At 38.1% G+C, this 25,794-nt stretch overlaps 1 protein-coding gene across 4 annotated transcripts in view; it reads right to left on the bottom strand.

Moving 5' to 3' along the window:
* LOC118268421 (dipeptidase 1) overlaps positions 1–25,794 on the bottom strand; it is a 161,924-nt gene that overhangs the window by 6,105 nt on the left and 130,025 nt on the right. For all 4 annotated transcript variants that reach the window (XM_035582904.2, XM_035582928.2, XM_035582922.2 and 1 more), the window contains exons 7-11: positions 17,789–17,843; positions 9,767–9,943; positions 9,203–9,287; positions 2,167–2,242; positions 1,763–1,901 (exon numbers count right to left, since the gene is read on the bottom strand). In XM_035582904.2, coding sequence (XP_035438797.1) covers positions 1,763–1,901; positions 2,167–2,242; positions 9,203–9,287; positions 9,767–9,943; positions 17,789–17,843 — 532 coding nt within the window. The remainder of the gene's footprint in view (positions 1–1,762; positions 1,902–2,166; positions 2,243–9,202; positions 9,288–9,766; positions 9,944–17,788; positions 17,844–25,794) is intronic.

The raw sequence follows: 25,794 nt of genomic DNA, 5'->3' as shown, positions 1-25,794 counted from the left end.
TGAAGGGATCGGGTTAAAATTTGGAACAGGGGTAGATTATGGTCTAGAATAACACATAGGACACTTTTTATCCTACGGTACCGCGGGTGCAGCTGCTAGTAGAAACTAGTTCATTATAATTAACAGTTAGAAATGAATAACTTGCTATTGCAACCCTTCAGCTGAATAATTCATCTCCATCTTGTATCGTGGTCAGCATTGTACCGCCATATGTTAGGACACGACGGGAACAATACACGTGTGATGTTATTGTTCCATACAACTGTATAAATACAACTATGTACCTAGGTATACTGCTAACTAACTCGTCCGTCAATATTGAGGCTAGACCAGTGCATGGTATTTATACATAGTGCACTCACTGGTCTTCTAGTAGAATGGTAGAACAACTTGGTTATTGAATAACGACGTACTTACATTTGGGCCCAATTACCCCCCTTCCCGATCCTCCTAACCCCCGATTCCCTAATAATCCTTAACTTTGTAACACCCAAAAAGCCGGCAATGCACTTGAAACACTTCTGATATTTCGGGTGTCAATAGGCGGCAACGATTGCTCACCATCAGGTGATCCGTCTGCTCGTTTACCGGCTTATAGCATAAAAAACAATAACTGTTACATACTATTTATTTCATAAAAAACGCTATACTATATAAAAAGAATGAATCAAATCGAACCAGCAGTTCCGAAGTTTAGCTCGTTCAAACATATAAATAAACTCGTCAGTTTTATATCTTAATAGACTATTATTTTAATATGTATTTGTACATACCTATATAAAAGTTACGAGCAATAAGGTTCAATTTATACCACAAGTGTATCAACTAAAAGGCTTTCAACACTAGCAACACATGTTCTATATTCCACATAATCAAAGCCAGCTGTAATTATAGTCCAGTTAGGCGACGTGCAACATAAACTCGGTGCGAGTCCGACGTTACTCAATTGTAGTCTCTCGACAATCAAGCCGTAGGTGCTTGTAATCTATAAAGTTAGTTAGTTAGCGTCTGACATGTGGCCTTCTCACGTAATACTATCGAAGCTAAATTCACGAACACTGATGTAATTTCGGTTGCACCATCCTCGCCTTGGTTCCCTTTAGATAACATGTCACCAGCTGACATGTTTCGACATGCAGGCACGTGTCTCAGGAAACTGCGCCTTGGGCTTGTCCGAAATTGAAATTACTTTAGAGATGGGGATATTCGGTTGAATTGATTGTTGGGTATGGAGAGGCAAATTGTTATTTTACATTGTAAATATACAAGTACAGTATGAGTAATTTCTTTTTAATTTCCGTGCCTTGTGTTGTGTGAACTGTTCACTAAGATATGTTTTAGCACGCTACTTCTATTGATTGATAAACTCAAAAATGACTGCTGAGCTATACTAACTTCACATCACAACCACAGCCTGTGACAGTTCCCTGCTGGACTAAAGAGTACCAGTACGTAAAAAACGGGTTTGCCGTAATTTCCATGATTGGCAGATGAGATCGTAGCTTAAAAGGGCTAGGTTTATCAAATAACGTACTCGTATATTGTTTTTACAATACTTGCGTGAATAGTAGAAGACAGATGTTCTATACTATACTCTACCGTCACAACGCGGTACAGCAAAGCGCAAACATCTTATATAGTAGGTACCGTACTTAAGGTTTCATATTGTCAGTAACGGTGAACGAAACCTCTGGTGCTGCTAATCAATTGGTTACCGTGTCTGCAGTGACTGACGAAGCATAAACTCCTCACACAGACACACCTTCTCAACCTGTCGCATGACGCGCAGCATGTTGAGGCCGGCCAGGTTCTTCAACTCCTGCACGGTCCACTGGCCACTTCGCAGCAGCTCGGCGAACAACTCCGGGTAGCGGGATACGTCTTCCAATCCACGAGGGACCCTGCCGTAAGAACAATCATGGATCACGAACTTACATTAAGAAGATTAATCATCTTGATGAAGAATCTTGGCTAGAGGAGGCAGCCTCACGTAAGTTGACTATTTGTTTTTGTCCCTACACTTGGTCTTTCGTTGCGACATTGATGGTAAACATTCATCACATTCTCGGAACAGCAATTTGTGAATGACAAAAAGATTTGTTCCGTTGAAAGTGATGGTGATGAAACAATATTAAAGAATGGCACAAATTATGTTTAACATGTTACCTGTTCACTCCATCAAAATCCCCTCCGATACCGACGTAGTCAGCGCCAACCATACGCTTGATGTAGTGGAAGTGTTCTGTTGACAAACAAACAAATTATTTCACAACATTTTCTACATAATACAATGAGGTACGGTACCAAAATTATTTCACGCTATAATAACAAATCCGGATGTAAAGAACGTCTTAAATTTATAATAGTAAAGTAATAGTAAAGATACTTTTACATATTTTTCACTTTGTAAAATTAAAAACGTGTGGTTTCCTATTGATAAGCAATTAATTGAATCACAATATTGCGATAAATAATAACAACCTATTTTAGTGACGCATCTTCCATATTTGTACAGAAAGAGAACTAGCTACACAACAACACCTCTAGTCATACAAACTCCTTCAGCCAGTGGATAATAAGCAGAGCCCTGTGTATCATGGCAATGTATTAAATATTTAGTTGTGGATGAACCTTCAACGAGCTAAAGTTACATCAATTCAGCCGTAGCTGCTATACGTTTGCTGAAACGTCCGGCTTTCGGTTGAATAATACAGGCGGGACTTTCAGCACTCGACCACAGAGAGTCGGTTCGATTTGAACGGACTTAAGCGACTATTGAAATGGAGATTAAAAGTACGTAACGTCTGCAGGTCTTCGCAGACTCCTCCACATGTTGGCCTCGGCATGTCAGCCGCGACGTGAGCGATTTATCTTAATCTTACCAAACTTTTAGTTATAAAATCACCATACATTAAAAAGCTGGCGGTACAGAACTTGATAGCCCATGACCACAACTGTTTACACACAGTCAATGCGATCGACTGTAACTGTCCGCAAATAGGTATGGTCAATAAGCAAACATATCTTGGACTAATCATAGATGATAAGTTTAACTGGAGTCATCACATAGAACGTGTTTGCGACAAACTTCGTCAATTTCTAGCCGTCATGGCCATATTAAAAAATCGAATACCCTTTAAAGTAAAAATAATGCTGTACTACGCATTAGCAGACTCGCATATCCAGTATGGCCTCAGTAGTTATGGTCGTACCTACAAAACCTATCTTAATAATATTTTAAATTTACAACATAAAATTCTAAAAACTATAGTTTCCCCTAATATAAAAAAACAATATTACGAAAATATAAACGGTTTGTTCAAGCACTGCAAAGTCTTGCCGGTTCATACACATGCCAATTTTTTATTGTTAAAAGATCAATTTTTCAACGAGTCGCTACGAACCAAGATTGAACATCCTATATATACTCGGGCCAATTCTGAGAATCGGCTCCGTACGCAGCGCGCTAACAATGCATATGGCGAGCGAACTATTGGTTATATTGTACCAAGACTTATTAACAGTATACCCGCAGAAGTAAAAAAATGTATCACACCTAAAAATATAAAATGTAAACTCAAGGAATATTACCTGAGTACTATTTAAGCAAGATTATTGTACCTACCTCCATATTGTAACATTTAAGGCAGATTCCATAGCACGGTTCTAAACCTTTGTGGTTTTTTGGTTGCTATTTGTTATTTATTGTATTACTGTGTATTTTGTGTAAATAATAAATAAAAAAAAAAAAAAAAAATCGGTTTTTAAAAGGTATTTGACATCTTATGGAGCTTTATCTTAACTTGTTTTAGCTTAACTTACTTAAAGAAAAGTTTCTCCAATTCAGGCAGTAGAAATGCTCTAAATATTTTTTTTGTTCTAACACATTTCCTAGTATGTCAATAGTGTTTTATCGTATACCGTGTAGATGTTTATACTCGCAATTTAATATGTTCACATACGTAGATAGTTTGTTTGTTAGTAAAACTTAAAATCCCTCCCTTAAATGGTGGTCTCAATTCACTGTCGAGTTTCTATCCACCCGTAATACAGGACTTGTTTTGTAAACCAAAAACAGCCATTTCGCCTCTCAAATTGGATCGTTTCCGGAGGAGGACTTTATACAGAGTAAGTTTCAAGTTTGAGCCGTACCGGGCCGGATGGGCGAAAGTCTGGTCGGTGGGGATAGTTGGGGAGTACAATAACTTCGGCCGTGCATGAGTCCGGCGCCGGTGCGGCTCGTGCGGAATTGGTTCTGTACGGGCCGGTTCGCCGTACAAGAACCGTTCCCTCGCGTCCAGATCCCGGTGAATAGGTTCCGATAAAACAAAGTTCGGAGCCTACGATGACAGTGGAAGAGCTATCTCTATGTGTACAAGGAAAATGATGAATAACGTATAAAGAGCATCCATTACACTGCCGCTGCGACATTGTCTTACAATGTTGTGTTTATTGTAGACTGGTTCGTACGAGTATACTCCATTCCCCGATTTCCCGACCCGACACGATAAATGCCGAACACATATTTCAAATTATTCATGTGATTGGGCTCAGATTATTTATTTGTAAATTACCTATTTTCCAATAGTCGATGTTTTGAACGCATGCAAAATATTATCTAATCCACTACACAGTAAGCTGCCGACGCTACAGGCGGTCCATCAAGACTGAGAGCACTAAGTAAAGTATTCAGGCTAATATTTAAGTTCTAGACTAGATTCCAGACTTGTGAAGAACTCGGGAAGATTGCCCGAAGTTTGTACATTCCAACTCTGTCTGATTGCTTTGATACTAGTAAATCATTCCTTGCTAGCTGAAATATTGTGGGATTGCTTGTGTTCGCTTTAGAAAACTTGATTTATTATATTCTCCTCAAATCCCCAATCTTTAAAATGCCAGCAACACATTTGTTACCTCTTCGGTGTTGTGGGTCTCCTAGGACAGCACAGATAGCTTAACATCAGATGATCCATCTGCTCGTTGGTTGAATAAATACATATATAGGTATAGTTCGATGTAATTTCGTATTATTGTAATGTATGTACATAATATATGTATATTATGTTTCTAACGGGTGTCCCAACAAGAACGCAAGATTTAAATTTGGCGGCATTCGAAGTGTCATTGTTTGACATTTGAACAAGTGTTATTTTTTGTTAGTATAAGGTACGAGGTTAGTAAAAATGGAGCGCTACGCGTTTGAAAATTAGGCAGGTCAAGCGCAAACAGTCAATCATGGTGTTCGGTATCGTAAAATGATAACCAGTTGTTTCGTACCTCGAATTAAAAAAATGGATTTGGAGGGCATGTGGTTTCAACAAGATAGCGCCACATGTCATACAGCCAGAGAAACAATTAAATTGCTGCATCAGTCATGTCCCGGTCGTGTTATTTCACGTTTTGGAGACCAGAATTGGCCGCCTTAATCATGTGATTTATCAACATTAGACTTTTTTCTTTGGGGTTTCTTAAAGTCGATGGTTTATGCGAGTAAGCCGACGACGACTCAAGCCTTAAAAAGGAAATTGGACGCTGTATTCATGAAATACCGCATCATTTATGCAAAACGATCATTGAAAATTTCATTAAAAGATCACGTATGTTTCAGCAAACCAGCGGCAGCCATCTGCCCGATGTATTGTTCCATAGATAACCTCATCCTCTCTACTTTACGATATTATAAAGCTTTCACGATTTTTTTAAAAATATCTGCGTTTTATTTAAAATTTAAATCTTGCGTTCTTGTTGGGACACCCTTTATTTTATTGAATTCCTCCCGAATAGTTTGTGCTCAGTGGTTGTGAGCACAAGATTTGCATAGTTTCACAGTGTGTTAATTAGTGGGGTTTGCATACCAGTTACAAATTGTTCGTGGCTCGAGTAAACATCGACATATAACGGTACCTATATACCTTTTTATAATAATTATGTAGTTGTAGTTAGATGTATTTTTTTCTCAGTAAATTAAATAACAGTGATAGATCGGTGGCAGACAAGTGACATAGATTGGAATACGTTTGTTGCCATTCCTAGTCTCCTTATGGGTATGGGTATTTTAAGACCTAGATGAACCACATGTTTAACAGAGACCGTGCAGCAGTATTCTCTGCAACTTGTTTGCCAAGTGTGGAGATTTGAAGAAATCATCTTATTTCAGTCATCAAATTCCAGCAGATTTTTTACGCTCTAATGATGAAAAAGATGAAAACAAACGAACAACCAAACAGTTTTAAGTTCTCTGTATGTATCTACTGGGATGGACGGAGTTCCGGACTACAAGTATCTGTGAGGATAAATCACGGGAGATCTCCCTACAAATCGTGCGGCCACCATCGCGCCGGGTCTATATATATTTGTATATGTAAATAATGATATCTCCGTGTTGTGTTGGAGCTTCTTCAAATCACTTCTAGACTATTGTGTATTATATTGCATACAACACCTGTTTCATATACAAAAAAGTAATTACTAAAAAAATATAGATCTTTAACTTTTTATGGAAAAACGAAGACAAACGAACATACAGTACACTTAGTACGTGTTTGCTTTACGTTGAACGAAACGAGATCACGTTCGGCGCTCTGATTGGCCGGCGCGAATGAACCATCCAATTAGAGAGCCAAACGTCGTCTCGTTCAATGTAACACAAACTCGTACTAAACCCTCTGATCACCTGATAGTAAGAGATCAGCGCCGCCCATGGACAGCCGCAATACCAAAGGAGGTATAAACACTAATGCGTTGCCGACCTTTTAAACAGGGAGTGCGCAGCGCTCTATAATTTAGTTGGCACCCATTAGAGTTGGATTATGGCAGTAACGTTAGACTGATAGTGATACACTGCTGATAATGTGGCAGCCATCGAGAGATGGTGACAAGCTATCACGATGCATAATGAACGAGTCTGTGAGACCATCAATCAATATAATAGCCGTCGGCGTTAATCCTCACCGATATTAATACTTATTTAAATGCCACTATATTACTCGTATTTACGTAATTATGTATGATCACATGTGTAATGGAATAATTTATTTGATCAAGTAGTCGGTTTAACTGTTAATGTGTACCGATTTTAAAGTAAACATTCAAGTTAGAATATCAATTTCAAATCCCTGTTCGGGTCGGTGTTCGAGTAAAATTGTAGAAAGAGTATTAGATCAGTAATTTTACTGGACAACGGCACTAATAAAAACACTAGCAAAACGGGGGTGAATGCATATACTTAGGTATAATAGTATTAAATTCTTACCCCGTCGGTAAATCTGGCTATGGCTGAATATTTTAAAGACATATTTTGAGTGAGGAAGCATTATATCCTCCAATAAGGCCAATTAGTTCTGATATGCATATCATCACAAATGTATAGAGTTATAGTTAGTTCGTTTGTGTACCTAGTACTCATATGACGTTTAATTATGTCGTGTGCTTGTCACCATTGCAGATCTGTTACTGGAAGCTGTACAGTTAATATCTAGCTTCTTAATTGAGCGGCAAACAAAATACTTCCTAAGTCTAATCCAGACATAATTTTTAGTAGACACTGTCTAAATTGTAATTGATTTCTAACCTATAAGAATAAGAATAATTTATTTGTGTATACTCCACATAGAATTTGGTTCTATGTGGAGTAATAATACATCCACCTATAGATAGAGTCAGTACCTAAGTACTCGATGAACATTTTACTTTTTTTTTTTTTTTTTTTGAGGGGGAAAATCATCCAATGACTTTTCTCACCTTGGGCGAGGCGAGAGGGAGTGTCAGACTCTTACTGACTAAAAACCACCCCGTTCCTTCTCCTGCTTTTCGAGCCGGAGCCCCGGTAAACCCGCTAGGTAGTCCGCAGCTCCGGATCAGGCATCAGCCCTGCTGGGCCCCATCTGTGGTGGTCTGATGGCTCTTTGAGGCGCGCGCGGAACGCGACGCGCCGCACGCACGGGTCTGGTTCTGTTCGGGCGGTGAGCTACCCTTGCTCGCCGTCCGCAGGCCCGCACTTACGGTGGCCGGAGATCGTCTCGCGATCCCCGACGCCCGGACTGTCCCTCGCGACGGCTGGGGCGTGAGGAGGTTTGTTCTCTCACGCGCCCCGCCTCCTCCTTAGCTAGCATGACTGCTTCGCAGAAGGAGGAGACGGCATCCCAGTCCCTCTCGCTCCGCACCATGGCCTGAACCAGTGCCGGGCGCGAGAGGTCGCCGTCGCCGACCACATCCCTGAGGACTTGGCGGTGCTCAGCCCACGCAGGGCACACCGCCACCGTATGTTCTACCGTGTCCTCCGGGCGGTCCTCACAGTGATGACACCCGGGCGTTTCCTCCCGCCCAATAAGGAACAGGAACCTACCGAAACTCCCATGTCCGGTAAGCACCTGCGTCAGGCGGTAGGTGAGGACGCCGTGGCGCCTCTCTAGCCACTCCTCAAAGAGGGGACTTACCGCTGCGAATGAACATTTTACTTAAAGATACCTGCACAGATAATGTACCCTGCACTTGCAGCGTTGCAGTGCTCGCTTACAATAATCACCCTCCACTAGTACAGCCAGTAAGCTATTACGAAATAATTACAGCCCCACAATAGTCCACGGCCAGCAGTACCAGCCCGGCTCGCTGGTTAGTGGGAATCTTTGCCCAACTGTGGGTTTAATGAGCAATTAAGACGTACCTTTGTTTCGTAATGTAATAGTATGTTGCGGTTCTAATGCGATGATTATGTAAATTGAATGCTTATGAGTTAATTTGCCGTGTTATTAGCATTCGTATTGGCTGCTTTAGGGGGCTTTAGGGGGGCACTACTCAATGCTCATTCTCCGGTTTACTACAATATAGTTTTATTGAAAGACTTATATCACAGTAACTTCAAGTAAATGGCTGCCTGCGCGCTATAACACTGATAGGTAAATGAAATAGCCCTGTAACGACGTTATAAATATCAAGCTCAGTGTAGTATTTATGTGAATGTGCCTTCTTTATGTGAGCGCCTGTGAACCCTACGAATGAAGCTTCCATTCCTCAATGATTATGAATACGTTCCGGCAATTAGCAATTTATTGATCATTAGGAGCGTATTAAGTATACCGGTCCTATTCATCACATTGATTTAATTCAGGAGTCCAGCAGCGGATACGTAGCTAAGTCTAAAGTGGGCTTCATTTATGTGGTACTAGACAAATATCAGATAAAACAACAATTGTACTCAACTTACCGGCGACGTCGGAGATGGTAGCGTTAGGAGCGCACTTCACGAAGTCCGGGAAGAAGTTCACCATGATAATTCCGCCATTTTCTTTCTGTGGACGAAGATACTCGTGAGAGGCCACTCGAATATTAATGTGCTTGTAATATAAGTATGTCTAATACAAATGTAATGTATGTATACTAAGAAATTACAGGAAAGTCGGTATTTCATATTTTTACACTATTCTATAATAGAATGTCTCAGTATTTATTTCCGAGGAGGACAAAAGCGAGAACAACTATTTGGGAGGGTTTAAAAACGTAGATTTAACAAAACATAAATTTAGAATTGAACGTACGTGACCAACACAGAGTGGGCTGGCTCACGATGCATTTAGCACTTGTGAATTAGTCAAGTTTTTCTCGGCAATCTTTATGGCCCACCAATGTTTATGTTAAAATGCTTTTCTACGCCGTATTTTCTCTTGTGCTATGACTTGGTGCCTAGTTGTACAACTTGTCGCGGCCATGATTACCGCGTAGGCGGATCAAGGTGAACTATATAGTACAAGTTTAGTACGAGTATACGAACCAGAGAATGAATGATGTCATCAGGGACGTTGCGTTTGTGGTTGCAGAGGCTGTAGACCGAGGAGTGTGTGAAGACGACGGGCGCCCGGGACAGCTTGATGGCGGCCCTGGTGGTGTTCTCCCCCACGTGGGACAGGTCCACGATCATCCCCAGCCGGTTCATCTCACGAACCACTTTCTGCAGACAAACATATGTTTTGTAGATTATTTTATAAGCCGTTTCATTAAACGGGCGAGCGACACTTGCAAAGCATTTGTAAATTTTTGTTTGTTGAGTATTTTTATAGTTAAAACACTCAGTTAAAATTTGCTCTAACGCTAGCCGCTAGCATTATACATACATAGTTGTGTCCATGGTTTTGCCGTCTATCCACTAATCCCATTTACGCATTAATTATTACAGTTAAATAATGATGAATATTTAATTAAACTCCCAATTTAATGAGTATTTGTAATTAGGGTAGCGTCAGCCAAACACGGACGAGTACTAAACTGGTAGTTTTATCACCTCAATTACTGTCAGAGCACGGTTCTTATATTCGTAATACGCGCGCCGCACATACAGACTCACACACTTCGATATTAATATCTACGGGTGTTGGTACCAGGGACGATGTTATTCATGCGAGTGCAATGAATTCTGTATCGGATCGGATTCGATATTAAGTTAGTGTTGATGTCGGTACCTCGGTACCGACGGGCGGGCGGCGGGCGGCGCGCACACGGCGGGGCGTCCTTCGTGCATTATGCCGTTAAATACTTTCGCGTCACTGGATTTTGATTGGATGTTTTAATCAAATTGCAACAACAAGTTCCACAGCACATTCCAGCCTGTCTGCAGAGTGGCCAGGCAGCGGTGCCCGATGGTGCTTGTTTATTAAATTACTTTTTTAAAAGCTCCTGAATTAAAGGAATAAGCATCTTAGCGTCAGTTTCAGCTTTGTTTCAGTAGCTAAAATATCTTTATTACGTTTAAAAGAGATTCATGTGGACGCGTGTCTTTGTGAATACATTTTTTATTTTATTTCACATTAAAACTGTATAATTTTGAGTTTAAAGCGCAAATGAAACATTTTCTATCTTGCTGAGTATAATAGTGACAGGTCGTTTATAAAGATTATTAAATAATTTCGAGACTTTCTGCCATTTGTCTTGTGAAAATGAAAATATATTTTCACCTCAGTCTGCAGATACAAGCAGTCTTTGTTCCAAGGCCATCAGATATTTCATGTTCGGTCTAGACAATAGATGACGAATGGATGTCAGTGGCATTTTACCCCTTAATCATAATTCAGTGGGGATGAAATATATTCTCAGTACACACCATGTTCACAGTGCTTGTTGTAGGGTAATGCGGACGACATGGTTATGAAGTTCGCCGCTCTGATTGGCTGCTTAAAGTTAATCAACCAATCAGAGGGCTTAATGTAAAAATAATTCGTACTCAGTAACCTGTAGTATTAACTTCCCTACTTGTACCACATATCTGCTGGTCCATGTTTCGTCTGATCCTCAATTCGAGATCTAACGATAAGGGGGAACGGTCTACTTCATTTCTTATTTATCTTTTGCCCGACTACATGACAGCAAACAATGGGTTATGTTATCTACTCGTATCTATTATGTACTCTTTATATATGAGTCGTGTGTAATGTACGGTCAAAAGTACCGTTTCAGGTTGGGCGGGTTTTAATAAATCAGGTTTTTATCGATTCGTCTACGTTATCCTACGAAATGTAAAACCTGAATGTATTTTGGATGTATTGTATTTAACATTGAATAATTTCCTTGTTGTAAATTGATGTTTAGAAATTAAAGGCTTTAATTTTTTTTATTTATATTATGAAATGAATAAATGTCTGGTTATTGTAACGGGATAAATCTCTGAAAATACTTTACTTGATATTTGGGTATTATTCAACATGTTAATATAAAAAAATAGAATAGACCCTAGGAACATAAATCCGGTTTTCATTTCGGTTTGACGTCCCTATTTCATTCAGTGTACATTTCGATGCGAGAACCGCCCCTTAAAATATTCGGTCGCCATTTTAAAAACCCCGTCCTAGTCACATTTAAATAGGGCTCTAAATCATCGTTATGTATTTAGGTATTGTACGGCCGATGGTACAAGCGTGAGCGAGGTTTAATTAATATGCGTGCACATTATTCTTCATTTCGTGTTTTTGTAAAGGCGTGCATCATTTATGGAAGCACGAAATCTTTACGCACGACGAAATGTTTAAAGCATTTCGTTAAATAAAGAGATAAAAGTTAAGCAGACTTTAAAAGTGCCCCAGAGGTCGTAGTGTAGGTAAGTCCAGACATTTTTCCAAGAACACAATGTGAGAGCTGCGCAAATATTGTGGCGAGGATAGCCGGGCTATAAGTAAACCTCTCTACACAATGCGTGCTTTGTAGTACCTTAACATTCAATGTAACTTAAGCACTAACTTACACCGACTAAAAGATTTCTCTTTAAAAACTGAAATAAGCAAAATAAGTTCTGAGTGCTGGTGATAAATCAATTAGGCCCCATTTTCACGATATTTAATTACAAGGACCGATGACTCGGATTGCGACTCCATGTCATCCATTAAAACTATATTATCGGCAATGGAGCTGTCATGCTAATTAATTACTCGACGAGTCGCTGTGAATCTTATTCTGAATGGAACACCGTAATTATTATATCATGCAACCAAATATAGAATGGAGAATTTCAGTTTCAGTAAAAATAATGTTAGAAATAAGTAATTAAAATTGGACCAGAGCACGGCGATATCTCGCATAGAATAAAAAAGCAACCTGATTTCATTGTCACGTTTTGTTTTATACGTTGTGAGCAACATTCCGTTCGTTCTATACGGACGAATGAATGTACATTTATTTCTTAAAAATAATAAATACATTTTCGTTTTGTAAATTCTCTAAATTAAAATGTTAAGCAGGAATATTTAAAGGCGTATACACACGTATACGTAGGTGTAAGGCAGTACGTACACTGCCGGTGTGCCGCAAGTACTTTACTCTACAAAAGTTTTAAACGAAGTTCTCCTTCGGCGTTCAGTTTCTAGTTGTTTCTAATATTAACATTGGACTTTTTAAACTACCCTCGCGTTGTGTATTTAGGACGAGAAACTCCCGAGTATTATTTTAACCATTGTGGCGACATTGCTGCGAAATGTTATTATTTCCCCCTCGTTCCTTTCTCTTACATTTTAAACACATTGGAAGGACGAGAGTTTATTTGTTTGCGAAGGTTCTTAAGTTCCTTGGCTACAAATGACATAGTGCTATTGTTTCAACTATGTAGCAAATTAATGTTAATGTGTAATTACTGTTGCTCGCGAGGCCTGTTGCTGAGCCAGGGATTCTATATGTTCCGTCTTGCACAAACTGTTGTTTCATTTCACAGTTTTGAATACCAAGTAAGTATTTCCACGAAAGATGCCAATTATTATGAGCTTGCTTTCTTGTGTTTTCAATGTTGTAGTAATTACGCTGTCTATCAAACAGACAATAAGTATATTTGTTGAAAGGGCTCTTTTATTATAATAGTATTATATTTTGTTCTGTAAATCTACCCTACAGGTACTGATAGTTTAGTTGAGATAATATAACACGAGACGAACTAGCTCCTATATTACTTGTCGCCTCTTAATCTTTTAAGAATAACCGAAGAACAAGTACAATCATTATTTATCTATACATATAATAAAATCGTAGAAAAGTGCTGTCTGTACGTTGAAAATAAAAATAAAAAAAATAGCAGGGGTTATTGTTATGTCGATGTCGAACCCAAAAATGTAATTAACTTTTTTTTTGTCTGTTTGTCTGTGTGTCTATGCGCACTAATCTCAGAAACGGCTGATCCGAGTTGGATGCGGTTTTCACGAATATATTGTGGTATGCTTCAATTTACATTTAGTGTTTGTTTCATGTCAATCGGTTCATAAATAAAAAAGTTATGTCAAATTAAAGAATCACGTCGAACACTATTCTATGCTTATACCATTAATCTCCGCAACTATTTGACGGATTTGGTTGAAATTTAGTACAGATATAGTTTAGAACCTTAGAAAGGACATAGGACATTTTTATTTCAAAAATCAAAAAATAAAAATCTTCTATACTTATAATAAATCTGTAGAGAGGTCAATTCTGTACATTAAATTTATTTCCAAAATAACTATCAGCGGGTGATTAGTGATCGATACTGACGCCAAAAATGCAATCAGATTTTTTTTGTCTGTCTGTCTGTCTGTCTGTCTGTCTGTCTGTATGTTCTTCATAGAAATAAAAACCACTCGACAGATTTCAACGAAACTTGGTACAATTGTTCTCGATACTCCTGGGCAGGTTATAGTATACTTTTCATCACGCTAAGACCAATAGGAGCAGAGCAGTGAAGGAAAATGTTGTGAAAACAGGAGAACTTACTCCATTTTTTAAGCTTCCGTCGCGTGTGCAGCCTTAATGGTTAAAGCTACACAGAAATAATGTATGACGGAAATGTTCTCCTTAAAATTGTTTAAAAAATATTCCACGACAGCAAATGTCCATCTCTTATGGTAGACTCACAACAACACGTATAACTCCCGATAGCTTAGCAGTTCGGAGCTTTCTGATTATATTTGTCTACTCTTACGTTTATAACAATCTCATTCATTCATTCATTCATTCATTCATATTATAATAAATCTGTAGAAGGGTCAATTCTGTACATTGAAAATATTGAAAGAATAAATAGCAGTGTTACTGGATCGATACCAAACCCAAATATGTGATAAATTTTTTTTTGCCTGTCTGTCTGTATGTTCTTGGTATAATTATACCTTATTATCCTGGGCATAAAATGGGATACTTTTTATCCTGGAAAAATACGTAGAAAAAAAATCTTTATTTTTCAGTTTTATTCTACAGAACGCGAGCTCAACAGCAATAGCTCAATAGAAGGGTTCTCCTTAATTTTTATGGGCCTCGCCGTATTTGGGTCCAATAGATATTTATAAGATGTCATTGTCAGAGTTACACAAAATGGAGAAATAAAACTTCCACGCGAAGACCGACATCCGCGCGGACGGAGTCGCGGGCGGAAGCTAGTGTTAAATTATTTGTAGAAACCTTTCATAGTTGCAGCGCGGATGATTAATCCTTATTGTCGTGAAGTGTCTAGTTCTTTAGTTCAATTTCCTCACTTCAGTCTGATCCTCAATACTGTCTCCGTAAAATTCATTTTGTTACCGTCTTTTCTACAAAGTTTACAAAGTTTCGCGCCGTAATTACAGTTTCGCATCGCAAGTGTCATCAGGATATCGGATCTCCTTCCACGAGAGGATCTCTGAGAACACTTCAAACAGTAAAAGGCAATGATTGCACCCTCGTTATGTCGCAAATAACGTTTTACTGAATTCAAGCGGTTTTATACAATTGTTTCGACAGAATTCAAGATTGTTGTTCAGATCTTGTTCAAAGGCACAACTGAATTGTGAGGATCACCGAAACTTTTTTTACTTCAAACTAAGGTTTCTGCCATATTTAATTTTAAATCCAGTACAGCAAAGCATATGAGCTTTATTAATGCAGACTCCAAAAGCCTACACGACAGCAATAACCGAAAAATGTTAAGAAACGGTGCGGTAACTAGGTTTATGTTAAAAAATGTTATGAAATATTCCCGCGTACAATTTGTCCGGACTATTCAAAATGATAATTTAATTTCGCCTTAATGCAGTGCGACAGACTTGCGAGTTAATTGCTTGTATTTAACTGTGCGCTCGGCTATTTATTTAATAAAACTATTACATTTTTCTGTTGGTTGATGAATGGGGGTGTAGCTTATTACGATAATTACTTAATTAAATGTTTATTGTTTAAGCTCTCTTTCTTAACAGAATTGTATGGGCAAATATCTTTAAAAACGTCTTGCTCTTCTTTTATGTAGTGTTGAGAGTTGAGGAAGTTCTTTTTCCTTGAGGAAGTTGAAATATATTCGAATATTTCTACGACTGTTTACAAATTATAGGCTATGTATTATTATAGTTATTATTTCTATTTCCATTAGTAATATTTTAGAATAATGCAGATCAAAGTTAAATTCGGCGTGATCTCCGACATCAAATTAATGTAGGCTCGTAGTTATACTTGTAGGTACATAGATAATCGATTAACTAGCAACTTAATTGATGCCATTCATCACTGGTGTCTGACCGACTCATTCATCTTCCTAAATTGTAACATAGGGACGGCTGTCACGTTGATTGACTAGATAATATTTTATTCAAAGCTCAGCATTTAAACGACAATTTTCATTGCAGTTTGTAGTATTTTAGGCGTAAGCTGGTTATTTTTTGTAATATATTTTCTAAAGGCTTTTATAACAATATTGTACTGTATTATATTTATGTAAGGCGACCCTAACATCACGGCAGCAATAAGAAACAAGGAGGATTCCGTTCTAATTACACGAACGGCCGCCCGAATCATCAACGTGATGCCGAGTTTACACGAACCAAAAACATGTCTGGAATTCCCAGGGCGTTGTTTTAGGACCCACGGATCAAAGTAAGCATTGATACACTTGTGAGCGAGGTCATGGTACATTTCATGCGTTTTTCTCCCTGTAAGTATATATTAATTAATTATAAGACCTTCAACAATTATGCATCTTCCCTCCGTGCGTTACTAAATAACATCACTTTGCGTGATCAACCGAACAAGTAATCCATTGCTCAGTAGCCGCATACTGAGCAATGGATTACTTGTACGAGACTATTTCAAAATATGCAAATAAGACGCAAGTTGAAAGGCTGGTGATTATATTTCCTTTTCTGGCCCCATCAAAATGTCGGCAAAGTGATGGTCCATGAGAAACGATTGCTCTTTGTCAATGTATCTTGATTTGAAGTAACCTTGTTATCCTGTTTGGTGAACAAGCGTTTACGGTTATATAATAAAACGCGTTTTTTCCGCCAAACGTTTGGTACACATTCGTTTTTACCAGTTGTCAGGATTTTATGTGTTCTCTTGTAGTCAACTGGTTGATATTAAAATTCAAACATATTTTTTTAATTCTTTTATTGACTACTATTCGACGAAAATGCTTTGTGTATTTATTTACATTCACAAAGTTTTGATATTGCTATGATATGTATATTAGAAAAGAGTAGCTTGCTTTACAGAAACATCGAATATTGGCAAGTTAAAATAAATTCCTTATTTTATTAGTTGTAAAGAACTCTAGTCGTGGCGTGCACAGCTTCGTTTCATTAGTTATGGAGTATGACCAGACTAATAACACAGCTATCTAAATTCATTGGTCGCAATCAATAGTGTTAGAGGAGACAAAGTGAAGCTATTCACTACAGATGTCCAATTTACGTTCGTTTGAGCTAGTTCTAAAGTGAAACCTTCAATCAAATTGACTCCGTGGTACAATATATAACTCTTTCATGTTCCCCAGGCGTCCCGGCGTGCACTAACTACGTCCCACGACTCTCCCTTCATTCGGCTATCGTTATAGTTAGGAGGCACGCGCGGTCATCTCACGAATGCATGGAGCTCTCACAATGCCCTGTTCACAACGAACAGTTCGAAGGTACACGAGTGACTGTGTGAATATATAAAAGGTCAGCTTTTGTTACAGAGAACATTTTTCCAACGGCCATTCATATTGTGCTGCACACTGTGAACTATTTATTGATGTGTAGTCGACAGTTAGGCGACAGATTGTGACGACCTTTCATATTCCATACTCTTTGTTGGAAAAATTAAATATCTGCTTTATTAATTCTAATCCCATTGTTTAGATGCTAACGCACAGGATCCCGCCAGTGGCTGCCGCGATCAATATTCTTACAGGGCTACCACGTATATTTTCTACTCAACCTACTCCTAACATAATTCCAACATTCCTTACAAAACAAATCGGCATTTTCATCCTTCCATATTAACAGTGGCCTTGCAAACAGACACTCGCATAGCTCTTATACTACAAACAAAAAGGTTGAAATTCGCTTACCTCTCCAAATTCGGTCAGTCCATTGGCCACGGGCGCTTCGTTCGATGAGTCGGCCCTGAAAGGAAGGAATAAATGACGCAAAAAGGAAAATAAATGTACAACAAAAAGATACACATATGTAGAAAGAAGATACGTTCGCTATTGTTCATTCGCAATGGCTTCCTTGACAGTGGCGTGGATCAGGAGATACGGGAGTGTGGTGGAAGGGTAACGAGCGCCTGCACGCGGACGTGGCAATAACAAACAACAGCAGACGACAGTCGCGGGCCGCGCGCCGCGTGTCGGCTGCACGCGCGTGACACGTCGCGTGTGCGGCGCTTGTTACGTCTCCCCGCTTGTTTTCTTATTGTGACTTAGTCCAACGCTAGGCTTCTCAAATAGACAATTGTTAGTAGAATATAGCTAAACCCACGCTTGCAGGGGTTCAGGCAAATATTCAAGGGATCCCGTTAATAACAATATTCGCTGTTTCCGTATTATTCTGCCCCCAATTAAGTTTTACGGCGTGCGTGCTCGGTACAGTGTGCGGGTACTTGCTGTCCTGCCCGTTTCATTATTAAATGACATTATAATTATCAATTATAGACTTTGTCAAATGGTACCTAATTTTGATATTCTAGTTCTAACAATCGATTTAGAGTAATGGTAGTAATGTTAGGGTAACATTAAATGTTAGTGAAACCGGTCCTAATCGGCACTTCCAATTGAACGGACAACGCTTGCAACTTTGATTACATTAATATCTTTAGCGTCGGCTAATTGACAAGTAGGCTCGACGACGACGTAATTCAATTATTTCAGAATTGACGGTTCACTTAGCGACGACTCCACGAGTTTATCATGGAACCACTGACTGCTATATTTGTCTGTGGAATTGTTTTCTATTTAACGAAACACAAGTTTGTCATTAGAGTTGATGGGGCTTTTAACCGACTTGTGTAAAAGGAGAAGTTAAATTTGTTTCAATTTGTTAACATTGTTTAAATGGCATTAAAGGGTTGTTTAAGATTTTCTTTACAAATACTTTGGGTTTTCCCTTCGTGTAAATAAGATTTTAATAACTATGTACTCTATTATCTTGTAATATATAAAGTAGATACACAGTTATGTGATACATATGTGAAGTTTGGGTGCAAGTCCTGTACTGAAAGATACTTGATGACGATCCTTGGAGAGACAATAGGTAGGACAATACTCTTTAATGATCCACCGAGTACAATGCAATGCTGTTGGTACCTGTACTATTGTCATTCACCAATCATTAGTTAAGAAGGAGGCAATAGCTGAGCGATGCCTTTCAAAGTGTAACGTATCTATTGTCGTTAGGTAATTACTAAAATATTTAGTTTAAAATAATGCCTACACCGACATCGTGTTAAAGCTTAAGGAGCATAAAACAAAATAGGATTCCTTTGAGTTTCGCTGTGTATTGTACGAGACCAAGACTTTAGAAATTAAAGTTAAGTACCCAAGTTTAAGTTTTTGTTGGGTTGTTCCGTTGTTTATGTTTATTCTAAAACAATAATTTATAGAATCATTCCGAAATATTATTCTAAGTAAAGTCACAACAAGGTAATAGGTCAAAGGATGCGAAGCAATGAATCATCGTCTGAAATACAAGTTTACTTGTTTTGACAGTTGCTACGAATGGAAATTAAACAATTCTCGTTTCTACCGACTTTGTTGGAACTTGGATTGTTGGAGACACAGTTGTCTTACGTTGTTCGTGGTGAGTAGTTGTGACACTCCTTTGTCTACCACTTGACTGGAATGATTGATAGTGACAACAATGTCAATTGACAGTAACAAGTAAAAAGTCGGGTTATGTGGCTGAGTGCACCCCGCCATCCCGCCATCCCGCCATCCCGCCAGCCCGCCAGCGGGAGCCACACAATGCACCGCCTCGGGACTGAAGTTCATTCTCTTCAAACTACGCGCTATTTATGTCAGAATACGAGCGATTAGTATGCTCATAAATATTCACAGAACAATAGTAAGTATTCATATACTTAATCATTTAAGTTCAAAGTAAAAACCATTCAGACTTTATTCATTTATCTATCGTGTGGATTGCTATAACCGGACCTTTGATTGGGTTTTTATTTTACCATCTGTGCGACGAAAAGCCAATCACAGCGGCTCACGTCCTGAGATCAGCCCGGAGCTGAGCGACACTTTTATCGGTAACACAACCCAACTTCCCGATTGAATTTTACTTCGTTTGTCGCATCCACGGGGCAATATTCGCTAGCCGAATATCCGCGCAAAACCTAAAACTAACCCAGGGAATCCAATCTATACCATCGTAAATTAATTCACCGGGAGCCGATTGCTTTGAGCACCCACATGGCTGACAATCTAGTTATAGAAATTGTGTTACACCGAGCCAAACGTGCCATGTATATCGAATTGAAATTAGTATGTGATTCCGACGTTTCGTTGGCAGCGATATTGGTGCGTGCTTCTGTAAATATGCTCGTTGGGACGCTGGGGGTTGACTTGATTACTTAATTGATATTTGTCATGACTGGAAGTTAGTGTATTGTCACCATTGTTTTACAATTTTTGGTGGATTGCTCCAATGGCCAGGCAGAGAGTGTATATCAACCACATCTTTCTTACTTACTTTAACCTATTTATGTTACCAATTCTACAAAGCTTTGTAAACAAAAGTTAAAATAAATCTTTTAAGAAACGTTTCCTCAGATCAGTTGTTTGTTTTTCAGTTCAACGAAAATAATATCAGCGCGGACAACGTGGAAGTATCTATCGACAAGCAGATTTGTCGGGGCGCGTCGTTACTGGTGTTTAGTGCAAGCTGCACTCGAGAGCGGCTTGTTAACTTACGACACAAATGTTTGCTTCTTTCGTGTTGACTTTTCTACAAATTGTATACAGGTACTTAAGCTAATTTGATTATTAATGTTAAAGCAATATTATGCAGAGTTGCGTAAGATGCAGCGTCAATTGTTTGGAAGTTATACTATTAGTTAGTCGCATGTGGTAAGGGACAACCCCTAAGCCCAATTTGTGAGAACAATTGCATTTTCCGTGCTACTGAGAAATCTCAAAATCCAGTGATTCAGTGGATGCTCGACCCGGTAATCGATCACAAGTGAGAACTCGAGCGAGGTAGTATAGCAGGGTAAATATAACATGAATTATAATTTTCTTCAACAAAATCAGTAATAGTTTTCCTCAGACTATTTCTACCAGTGTCACCAATAAAACTATTGCTGAATTCAATTCAGTACTTGAAATATAAATTCGCTGAACAATAGGAACACTATTTTACATTTATATGACCTGCGCCTGCGGTGTAGGATTATAGACTTTAGCAAGGAAGGAATAAAGTCGAAAGAATAGTTTGTGTATTGTTTTGCGTTTATGGAGTTTATGTGACGTCATGACATGGACGATAAGTTATATAGATCTGTGGAAAGAAACGTTGTAGCCTTTATATTACTATATCAATCCACAGTACAATAGATATTTTGTGCATTCTTACATTTATCGCTGCCATTCATATTCAAATTAGGTTGGCTGGTAGCGAATGCCTTATGGCATTGAGTTTGGTGTCAATTATTATTTAATTGTTTTGTGAAGACCAGATGCAACACTAAATAAACTTTATTGGAGATATAATTTAAAATTTTTGACGAGTTTTCCACACTAAAACTATCAGACTTCAATTTTATTCTTAAGAATAAAAGTTATGTGTTGATTTATAAATCGGCTTATTTGTAGTTGTTGCCAGATATGTCGGTCATAGTGTGGCAACGTCGCGCTACCTCACCCAACGTCGCTGGCGACACGTGTCGCAGGACATTTGTCCTCTAGTCTATCCTTGGCTTAAATAACATTCCACCAGTAATGTAAAAAGTTAGCAGTTCAAAGTGAAAATATGCTGTGTAATATACAATGTGATAGGGGTGGGACTTCTAACCTATTAAAGCTGAGTACTACATCTAATTTTATCGACAAAAAATAATATAGTGTGTTGAAAGTATTGAAAAATAGCGATTTTTTCGGTAAAAATAATTCAGAAATGATTTTTTTTTGTCACCAAAACATTATCAAACTATGAAAAAAGTAATGAATTAGTTAGCCAATATTATTAGCTACCCTTTGTCGTTTTGTTTTTGTTTCTACGACGCATACAACCTTTTATATCACATAAAGTAAAAACATATTATAATAGCCATAATTTTTAGGGGGAGGGTTTCAACCCCCCATATTATTATTATTTTCGTCGATAAAATTAGATGTAGCACTCAGCCTTAACGGGTTAGAAGTCCCACGCCTATCACATTGTATAGCTTACAATTTCACTCACAAAAACAAAAAAATACAGAATTCATCAACGTGAAATGTTCATAATCGTACTTAGTGAACCGTACAGTAAACCTCGCACTTCAAATAACAAAAGGCATCCATTCAATTTCTTCCAATCGCTATCTGATTACAACAGTCGTGCAGCATTCGGAGCCACTCCTCGTTTGCTTTACGCTTCACTTCTGGCTTTTGAAGAGCTGAGGCATTATCTTCAATCTCATATTCAGTTCGGGAGCGAACTATCACACGTAGTTCGCAAACAGTACCTCTACTATGGGTTCAAAGGAAGTATTTCTCGACACTCGATAGCAGCGACTTACATTTTTCGTGTGATATGTTTAAGTTTGGCGTATAAAAACTAGAGGCTTTTTAGAATTTGATGTATGAAGAATTTACGCTCGCTGTCGAATATCCACAAATTATATTGTTTTAAACCCATGGTAGAGGTAGAGGATTGCTTGCAGGATACGTTGGAAAACTATCTGTTATCTCCTTCAGAGTAGGTCGTGGTGGGGTACTCTCGTAGCTCCCTCCCCCTCCCGTGACGTGGTCACGTACGTAGTTGATTTAGATCGCAGATTTACTGGCACTGAGATGTGCGCGTACCACCGACAATTGTTTTTGCCTGTACGCCTAGTTTTATGCATTGGTACCACGCGAGCCAGTTGCAGAACTAAACTTATATCGCCGTACATGAATATATATTTTGGTGTGAAAAACTGATACTGTATTAATTCCAAACTTCTTCTTTGCGTTAGCACTGATAGACTAAAACCAATACTTCACACCTACGCAGCTACTCCGATTGAAAAAAGATTGTAGAATTCGCTACAAATTCAATACTCCCAGTTATAACAGTTGAAATTAAAAAGTAATGAATTGCATTCTCTAGACGGCACTATAAATTCTCTTCTGTTGAGCTCTGCTGGGAATGGTACAGTAATGTAATTGCGTTGGTACGTCGGTACGTCGGTACGTCGGTACGTTGGTACGTCGGTACGTTGGTACGTCGTAGTGTAACTGGGCACGTATCGTCGGCTCAGTTGTCTCAATAAGCGTCGCGTCCACCATCACCGCGTGCCTAACAAATTGTCTCGTGCTAATGACGAAATAATGGACGCCCTGTACAGGCCATCACGTACATGTAAGGATACACGGCACAATCGACCTGAAATTGTTGTAATATATCAAGGTTGTCTTGGTGGAAAATACATGCAAAATGGTGGCAAATACAGCTGTAAAGCTTCTAAAGACGGGAAATTAACAAAATAGTAATATGTATGAAGAAATATCTCGAATGAAACTTCCGAAGAAAATTAATTATTAATTCTTATACTGTAAGCCAGCCTTCTTTGATGTGAAGTTCATAATATAGCCAGGTTTTATTTATATAATATTGTAGTCAGGATTCCTGAGGTGTATGTTAGTAGGATTCCCATTGAAGGAATGCTGTTAGCTTTGTACGTTGAGGGAAAATAAAGTCTACAATATGTAGATACGAGTACACAATTATTTTGTAACAAGAGTACTAGGGGCCTTGTATCACTGTCCATTTTTATATTAGCTTCCCTAACTGACACATATTAGATAGAAAAGACGTCAAATCTGCTAGTAAGAGTAACCAAATCTTAACCAGATGGATTGATCAAGCTACATGAATATAAAAACTAAAGTCATCGGCCCTGTGATTTTTGGGAATATAGAAAATGTTACCAATCGCTGTGAAACATAGACGTGTTTTCTTGGAATCCCTTACCTGTGTATTTAATCTACAAGAGATATTCCAAGAAATCCACTGTCTAAAGGGAGAAAATGCTTGTAGAAAAGGACAAACATAATATACACGGGATATTGAACCGTACATAGATAACAATAACGTATTAATTTCAATAAATATGTAACAAGAGATATCGCAGCGTTAGTAACAAACTAGAAGGGACTGCAAATACAAATCAAAGTGCAGAATTACATGAATACTGAGTTATATACCAATTTCTTGTTACTCGTATATTATAATAAAAAAAACTTAGCTCTGAATAAAACTGTTCTGTTTTTAATTAATAAATGTAACTCAAAACTGGTAATGAAAAGCAAACATGATATAATGATTAGTATTAAAGAGAATTTCTTTGAGAAGTGGAAAATATTTCTGTATGTAATACATAGTGGCTCTATAAAGAGTTACTTAATAAATCTAAAAAGTATCGCAGCTGAGAGCGCGGATTAATTGCTAGTTGCTACGACATTGTGCGGGGGACAAGCCTGGCTCGGATACAACTAATGTTGATACACATACTTTATAATAAGTTTGCAAGACTTATTAAATTCCTTTACTAGATTTATTTTGTAGTCATATTCTACTATATCTTTTTGTAATTTAGTAATACCGTAGGTATGGTATAGTAATAATAATAATATAGAGTAGTTTTCAAAATTCAAGTGATATTAAATGCGAGTAAAAATCTTTAATTCAGAAACTAAATAAGTCGTTTTGATGTTGTAAATTTTGTTTGAGATTTTTTTTAAACTCAGCAGTAACGTTTAGTCTGTTAATGCAACTTTATAAATATACATATATTTAGTGGGTTTTGGTATATCGACACTGTTCCTGGTATAATTGACTGGCGTGGCGTGTAACGCGTCATGTCACGCGCCGTGCCGCCCGCCGCTCGCCGGGGCAATGATTGCTTCGCCTTTTTTGTCAGTTTCACCTGAACGATAGCTTTTTTCAGCCATTTTTAAATATCGCTGCTACGAACCAATTACCTGGCGATATGAATACAGCGGATCCATTAACCTGATAGTTTTTTATACGGTACACTGCAACAGTTCTTTTTAATATGCTGCTTCTCACATTATTAAACCAACGAAACAAGAATTGTAACTGTTAACATGATTCAAGTCTTTGACTGCCAATAGAAAACTGTTGAAGGCAAATCCTCCGCTAACGTCGGTCACCGGTGACCACCACGGCGTTCAATGTGTTAAAAAGTGTAACCTATAGAGTTTTCATTTTAGAACGAGTAAATAGCTAAATCACGGCTGTTCAAAATTCATCGCTTACAATGATGAAAACTAAATATTTTTAAATAAGATTAAAAATTCCGGAACGGTACGGTACCACGCATATTAAATATCATCACATATTTTCAGAACAAAATTAAAATTTCAGATTTTCACGTGTTTTAAAATGTTCACCATGACAGATTTTATCAAAAAAGTATTCAGGCTTATGTATGGTATTTAATTTTTCATTTCAGGATTTTATTTTATTTTTGCAGCGCCCCTTTACTTTTCCCCTTCGTATGATTCATGAAAGAGTGCGCTTCCAGATAATTCAATATTTGCTATGAATGCGTTGCGTGACAAAAATCTGAAATTGTATGGTTGCAGTAGTTTGTGTTTGTATTTGCGTAACTTTTAGCTTAATAACTTTTAACTTGTATAAATACACAACTTATACGTCCATTAAAAATAAACCCGTGATTGAGTTTTCTTATTCTTATCCAAGTTTCTTAAGTCCGACGTGGCTCTATATTGCTTTCAAGTTTCAATTAACAATTTACAGTACGATCTCGCGGTGTAATAAGTGTTACAATATCCAGGGTTATATGGACCCTAGTGAACTAACCGAACTAATTGGTTGAGTGTTTAGTACCTTGGACTTGTAA

Source organism: Spodoptera frugiperda, chromosome 25 (assembly GCF_023101765.2).
Source record: "Spodoptera frugiperda isolate SF20-4 chromosome 25, AGI-APGP_CSIRO_Sfru_2.0, whole genome shotgun sequence".
NCBI classification, from domain to species: Eukaryota; Metazoa; Arthropoda; class Insecta; order Lepidoptera; family Noctuidae; genus Spodoptera; species Spodoptera frugiperda.
This window is presented reverse-complemented; position numbering and strand designations above follow the sequence as displayed.